At 54.8% G+C, this 7556-nt stretch overlaps 1 protein-coding gene across 1 annotated transcript; it reads right to left on the bottom strand.

Moving 5' to 3' along the window:
* Positions 1 to 783: 783 nt before the first annotated feature.
* On the bottom strand, positions 784 to 7356 carry HMOX1 (heme oxygenase 1). Its single transcript, XM_006207028.4, has 5 exons — positions 7198 to 7356; positions 5938 to 6058; positions 3180 to 3671; positions 2012 to 2111; positions 784 to 1047 (listed from the first exon to the last, which is right to left on the bottom strand). Exons 1-5 carry the CDS (start codon positions 7218 to 7220, stop codon positions 917 to 919), a joined length of 867 nt encoding a protein of 288 aa, XP_006207090.3. The 5' UTR covers positions 7221 to 7356; the 3' UTR covers positions 784 to 916.
* Positions 7357 to 7556: the final 200 nt, after the last annotated feature.

Here is a 7556-nt window from a genome sequence, read left to right as displayed (position 1 = left end):
AGGGATTTGAACCAGGGAATCTCACTCTAATCCCTAAGACTTACTATACAGGACACATAAATTTCACCCCAGAATCTGCTCACTTCAGGGAATCCTGTCTTCAGTAAAGCTGTCTTGCATCAAGCAGGGTTCGCCCCCAAGATTCGCCTACCAACTTCTTAAAGCTCACCCCCCACATTCTCAGAACAGAGCGCAACATCCTAAAATAGCTCCTGCCACCCACACCTTCACCCCTCCTCCCCACCAGGCTTTCAAGAAACAAGTGAGGAAAAGGTCAGTTCCCCAAGGGGAATAGAATCCAAGAAAAACACTTCAAGTTACTATCAGGCAATGTAGTTTATTATTTCACAGAAAAGTTAGAGACCAAGGCCACGGTGCTGTTAGACGCCTCCCTCCCCAAACCCCAACAACCCACCCCAACCCTGCTATAAAAACAGAACAGAACACAACAAAATACCACAGTCCAGGCTGAGCTGGGGACAAAGCGTGGCTCCAACACAAACAAGACAGAAACACAAGACAGAACATCTCTGCACATTTATATAAAAATCGCCATGGCTCACGGGGAAAGTGGTCACAGCATGTTAACAAGGAGACTGCAGATCCGAGGCATTTGGAGCTGCCACCTCTGGCTACATCTTCTGGGCTCTGCTGCAGGAACGGGGGGTAGGGAGGGTGCTGAGGGGCCGGGCAGGACCCTCGTCCCACTCTGAAGTTCAGGTCACTGGCTGGATGTGCTTTTGGCTGGGGAAGATGCCACAGGCTCCTTTTTCCCGGAGGAAGAGGGACGCAGGGAGAGGGCGGGGGCTGCAACGGCCTCTACCCTTCCCCTCCCAGGCCCAAGTAAGGAAGGCAGCCAAGAGATGGCCCCTCTCCAGGAAGAGTTCACGGCCCCCAGGAGCCAGCATGCTCGCGTTCACATGGCGTAAAGCCCCACAGCGACCGTTGCCACCAGAAAGCTAAGTGTGAGGATCCATCGGATGAGTGGCACCTGGGAGAGGATGCTGGGCTGGGGCTTGGCCCCGGACGTCTCTGTGGGAGTAGAGCCTGAAAGAGAAAGGGTACAGTGTCAACACCAGGACAGGGATGGGCACTTCTGATGTCACAGGAAAACAAAGCGGGGGGGGGGGGCCTCAGCAGTGTCTAGCATAGTTCCCACTCAAGGCCAGGATGCTGCCAGAGCACAGAGCAGTCGCCCTCTAGCCATGCTTGAATACCTCCAAAGACAGGGAGCTTACTATCTCTCCAAGCTGTCCATTCTTCCCTTTTCAACCACTTTGTGAGGAAGTCCCCTCCAGGGGGGCCCAAGGGACTACCCTTTGAGAACTGGTGCATCCAGGTGAAGTCCCCTCACCTCCATCAGGTCGCCAATCCCATCAGGCCTGGCCACCATCCCAGCACAGTGAGAAAGTCACAGGGCAGGTGGGCTCAGGTGGCACCAGGAGCAAAGGCCTGAGGTAACCTGCCAAGCAGGTGGCTGAACTCCCCACTCTTCGCTCCCCAGACTCCCAAAGCCACACTCCTGCCCCTGGGGGTGTCAGGCTCAGGGAGGGGGCATTTTGTGGAGCACGCCAGTGCTTTGGGGAGTTTCCCAGACCCTCTCCCAGCAGAGTAATAGCTAGAAGCAGTCCTGGATCATCCCCTGCCCCACGTCAGGGGGTCTCTGCTCAGGAACCATTAAAGGGCCCCAAATGGAACCTAAATTAAGAGGGAGGAGGGATCTGCCATGACTTCCAAGGGCCCTGTGTGTGCACGTCTTTCTTTCCAGCCAATGAACTAGAACCAGCTCAACCCTCCTGATTCTGGAACTGGGGAGACTGAGGCTTGGAGAGTCTCACATGTGCCCAGCATCATCCACTGAGGGTGGGCCCCATGCCCTCCAACTGCATCCAGTTTCTCATTTAAAACATTGAGAAGATGGGAACAATCAAGTGATGCTGGAGACAGACAGCTGGGCCTGATGCCCCTCCAACAGGGCCCAGAGGAAACACCGCTCCCGGGAGGCCCTCACCTTGCACCCTGCTGCCGGCCCGCCTGTGAAGGTCTGGTGCTTGCGAGGGACTCTGGTCCTTGGCGTCCCGGGTCAGCAGCTCCTGCAACTCCTCAAACAGCTGCAAAACCAAAGACACACATCTCAGTGAGCGGTGGTGCTAGGCCGGCCGAAGGTAAGGTGTGGGTTTGGTTATGAAACATTAGGACATAATAAAGTCACAGGAAAAATACTGAGCATCGTGTACCTTTCACTCAGCTTACAAGAGATGTCCCAAGTACCTTTGACCCGCCTGCCTGCTCTCTCCCCTAAATGCTCCCCTAACAGCCATCCTGAATTTGAGGTTCCTGGTCACCACGCATGCCCTGATCCTGTGTCCCTCTGCAAAGCACAGTTTCATGAGTGGTCCCCTAAGGGATGCACTCTGCTGCAGCCCGCTGCCTGCTCTCATTTCTCTTGGTGAAATCCATCCTTAGTGTGTTCCATGATAATCGTTAGCCAGAGTTTACAGGTGAGGAAACTGCAGCTCCCAGAGATGAAGTGCCTGGGCTGAGGCTAACCCAGAGGGCAGGCAGCAAGAGCCAGCCCTCCAATGGGGCTCTGGCTCCAACCCTCCCGTTCCTTCTGCAACACCTCGCTGAAACACACAGATTTTTCTTGGAGGACTGACCAGGTTTTGTGGGTTACACGGTGGTCGTTTTTTAGGGAAATGCAAGGAAGGGGCATTTTTCCAGTCTCTTCTGAGGTCCCAGGCTGGGCATAAGCCACAGGAGAGCACAAGCCAGGAGACCCAGTCCCCGCAGGGCCTCCGGGTTGTCCCAGTGCGCTACAGCCGTAACGCTCGTGGCCCCAGTAACAGTAGCTAAGGTTAGAGGGGCAGACCCTGCGCCCGGCCTTGCTATCGGGCCTTTATTGATTCAAATTCACTTAATCCTCACAAGAAACTCTAGGAGGTAGGTCCCACTGTATCCCCATTTTACAGATGGGGAAACTGAAGTACTGAGCGATGGAGGGATGTGCCCAAGATCACCCAGCAAGTAAGGGGGAGAGCTGGAACCCTGCCCCGACCCCCGACTCCAGGCCCCTGCACTTAACTGTGACCCTCAGCCCCCTCCCTTGCTCTAAGAGAAATGTCCCTGGAGGAGTAGCTGGGAGAGGTGGCGGCCACCCTGAATGGCCAGACCCTCACCTGAATGTTGAGCAGAAACGCAGTCTTGGCCTCTTCCAGGACCCTCTGCCTGACCTCAGGGGTCATCTCCAGGGTGTTCATGCGGGCACGGTAGAGTTGTTTGAACTTGGTGGCGCTGGCGATGTTGGGGAAAGTGAAGAAGGCCAGACCCTCCCCGGAGCTGGGCAGGTCCAGGGCCTTCTGGGCAATCTTCTTGAGGACCTGGCCCCCGGACAGGTCGCCCAGGTAGCGGGTGTAGGCGTGGGCCACCAGCAGCTCGGGCTCCCTGCGCCCCACCTCGTGGAGTCGCCGCACGTAGCGCCTCGTGGCCTGCGTGTAGGGGATGCTCTCCTGCCAGCGGGGTCCATACCAGAAGGCCAAGTCCTGCTCCAGGGCGGCCCTGCGGTGCAGCTCCTCTGGGAAGTAGAGCGGGGCGAACACCGGGTTCTCCTTGTTGTGTTCGATCTCCTCCTCCAGGGCCCCGTAGATGTGGTACAGGGAGGCCGTCACCAGCTGCAACCAGAGCCAGCAGGTCAGGCTGCTGCCATGTATAAGACCCCATCCACCCCATTCACACTACTGCCTTCAACACAGACCCGCATCCCCACCCCAGGCTGGGCTCCCACCTCTGGCTGGCCCCTCCAGTCCTCTCCACACAGCAGTCAGAAGGAGTGTCCCAGGAGAAAAATTTCCTCAAGCCCTTTCTGAGCCTAAAACCCTTTCCTCACACTGGATAAAACACACAGCCTCGCTTAATCCTGGTAAAAATCCTACAAAAGAGTTGCTACCCCTCATTTCACAGAAAAGGTTCAGAGAGGGTCTGAGACACGGAGGTCACACAGCCAGGAGACAATGAAACTGAAGGCAAGCCCAGGCTTTCCGAGGGGGCCTCCTGACTCTGGAGCAAGGGAGGACCTGAATGAGGGTGTTACTCTGGCCTTTGATCTCTGGGTGACCACCTGCAGGGCGTGATCCTCCTTCCTGGAGGCCTGCTCAGAACCCCACCACCGCTGGAAGCTGGGCTGGGGGACGGGCCCAGTGACCCCTGGCTCAGGAAACTCCCATTACACATTAATTCTCTAGTTTGAGTTTGAAGGAGGACAAAGTTTAAGAGTTCTGGTTAAGGTTCCCAGGTTATTTCTGAGGCACACACCTTCACGGCAGCCCCAATTCTCACCAGAGCAGAAAGCCGGACAGCCTGGTAGAAAATAGCTCGGGTTTTCACCTGTGAGCAACCGGGTTCTAACTCGGCTGAGCTAGTCCTCAACTGTGTGACTGCGGGTAAGCCGCTCGCCCTCTCTGGGCGAGCTGAAGTCTGGGAGTGACTCTGTGCAAGTCAGGCCTCTGTTCCCTTCCCTGCCGAGAGAGATCACCTGACAACACCCCAAATGGGGCTGGGTCGAGGGTCGAGCAGGCTGATGCAGGCAAAAGCTCTGGATGCAGCCTGGCACGTAGCACTCAAATCAGAAGCTGTGGTGATTTAAAAAAAAAATGCCACCTCCCTCAGCATAATCTGAGTGAGCACTGGGGCCATCAGTGGATATTCAGGATCCAAAGTCCATGGTGCAAGGGGAAGGATAGCTCAGGGGTAGAGTGCATGCTTGGCATGCATGAGGTCCTAGGTTCAATCCCCAGTACCTCCGTTAAAACAAATAAATAAACCTAATGACTTCCCCTTACCCCCCCAAAAAAGAAAAAACATTTAATAATTAAAAAAAAAAGTCTACAGTGCCTGGGGATGGGATACTCCAACACCCACCTCCTCAGCCACATCACAGCAACCAGGTGTTGGTCATCTTTTTTGTGGAGACATCATGGGGAGAATGAGGGAGAAAGAGCTAAACCCAGCATCCACAGGCCATAGCCCAAGGCCCTTTAACTGCGTTAATCTCCCTTCACTGAAGCACTTCTTGTGTTGGAAGTGTGTCCAGAAACCAAAAGGCAGGGGGTGCAGGAATGGTGGGATCCAGCTCCCCACCCCACAGTTCAGCTCCAACAAGCCTCACACCCAGCACCTTCCTGGTTCTCTGTCAAGTGCTTGCCTTCTCTCTGCATGAATTTCACAACTGTGCCAGGAAATAACAAAATCTGCCTCACATAGATCTGTGCCCTGAAGAAAACCCCGCTGTTGAAAATCTCACAAGGAGAAAAGATACCTGAGGGAAGTCAGATAAGGTGCCCACAATCTTACTATTAGGAAATGGATGTGCTGGGGCTCGAACCCATACTACCCCACCCCGCCACCCCTCTGCTTTCAGAGGCAAACTAGAACTAGATCAAAAGCACAAGCTCTGAAATGAAGCCAGTCTTGGTTTGATTTTGGCCTTTCCCATTTCCTTACTGGCTGTGTGATCTTCTGTTAGTTACTTAACCTCTCTGAGCCTTCCCTGCCTCATCTTCCTTATCAAGGCTGAGGCACAGATTAGGAATCAAATATGAGGGAGTGGGTATCACTCGGTAGTATAACACATGCTTAGCATGCACAAGGTCCTGAGTTCAATACCCAGTACCTCCATTTTAAAAAAAAGAGAGAAAGAAAGAAAAAAGAAATCAAGGAATAAAACGCTGGGCACAGACTAGGTGGTCAGTTGATGGTACAACTGCCCTAGCCCCTCCACAGTACCACGCAGGTCACACCACATAGGTCACATGCTGTGTGACCTTGGGTTAGTCACCTCCCCTCTCCGAGCCTCAATGTCATGCCTATCTGGTCCTTCAGCATCCCTGGACCCAATCCCCACTTACACCACTGGCCACCCTCTGCCACCTGGCCACATACCTTAAAGCCTTCTCGGGTCACCTGGCCCCTCTGAAAGTTCTTCATGAACTCAGCATTCTCTGCCTGGGTGTGCACCTCCTGGGTGGCCTCCTTCAGGGCCTCAGACAAATCCTGGGGCATGCTACAGAGGGAAAAGAGAAAGGTGAACAGGGGGATGGCTCTGAGCAGGGTTCTTCCTGAGCCTCTGAGGGTACGCCCACCTGTCGGCAGGCCTTCCAGAGATTTTGGCTTTCATCGGGCTTCTCTGCAGAAATCCAGACTTCCATCTAGTGCACAGGCCACAGTCCCAAGCGCCTTAAGATGCAGCCCCAAATTAACTGTATTACATAAAACACTATGCAATACGGTCCCCAAAACCAAGGGGGAAATCCTGGTACCAGATCTTCTCAATGTAAGAGAGGAGGCAGCACCACCCAGGGAGAAGCAGCAGTCGGCAGGGTGAACCCTCAGATTCAACCTGGCGATTGCTTTGATTGATTGATTTTAGACCCAAGATTTAATTCATTAACTTTGTTGAGGTTTCAGATTCAAAACTCATGACCCCCTATCATGTTATGCTCATCACCAAAGTGTCTGAGTGAAGAAGCCACAGAATTGTCATTTCTCCTTTCTCTCCTGCACCCCTTCCAGAAGCATCATCTCCTATTCTGTATATGCTGATCAAATCCTTAGGAGAAGGGAAGGAGCCAGATTTGGAGGTGGACAGATCAAGGTTCAAAACCCAGCTCTTACACCTGCTAGACAGGAGCCCTTGGCCTTGCTGCCTCCCTCAACTGTGCCATCCTCGTCTCTAAGTGGGGACACCGCAGTCTCCCTCACGTCTGGCTCAGCTGCTGTCCTGCCCAGGCAATCAACAGCTAGTGAGAGATGGATGTGGCCAAGAGGGGGGTCTTGTAAGAAAACTAGGCACTGTCACCCAGGTTCCAGCAGCCGCAGGAATCCTGAACTAAGCAGCCACCTCCAACCACACTCACAAGTCCACCGCCAAGAACAAAGTTGGAGTCCATAGCAACACTCCCATCGCTCACCCACCCGGAGCCAGGCATGTAAATCACCTTTCATCCCTCCAACTACCCTACCCGGCGAGACTAGAACCCAGCTCCTCCCTAGACCAAAGCCCAAGTGACTGGCTGCTCGGTGAGGTCGCTTCCTGCTTCCCCATTCTGTCTCAAGAGCTCGGCGAGAGGGTAGGGGCTGCCCCGCCGGGGAGAGGCCGGTCCCCCGCCCCGCCGCCACGCTGCCCCGCCGCCTTGCGCTTGCCTGTCGGGCTGCGGTTGCTCCATCTGTCCGGCAGCTCTCGGTGCGGGCTGCGGTGCTGGCTCCGATGGCTCGGATAGGACGCGAGGAAGCGGGTCGGAGGGCGACGTCCCGATCCCGGCCCGCGCCGTGCATTTATCCCCGGGGCGGGTCACGTGGCCGCCGCCCGACAGCTGATCTCCACTTTCTGGCCCGAAGTTGCAACACCCGCGCCGGCCTACGCCCCGCCTGCCCATGGCCAGCGGGGGTGGAGGAGGAGCGGTCATATGATCCTTGGAAAACAAAGCTATTTAGAACAGGACGTTAAAACACAGACACACACACACACAGACACACACACACACACACACACACTTACTTCT

The sequence above is a fragment of the Vicugna pacos genome, chromosome 12 (genome assembly GCF_048564905.1).
Source record: "Vicugna pacos chromosome 12, VicPac4, whole genome shotgun sequence".
Classification (NCBI taxonomy): domain Eukaryota; kingdom Metazoa; phylum Chordata; class Mammalia; order Artiodactyla; family Camelidae; genus Vicugna; species Vicugna pacos.
Note: the sequence above shows the minus strand (reverse complement) of the source record. Positions and strands in the feature narration are given on the sequence as shown.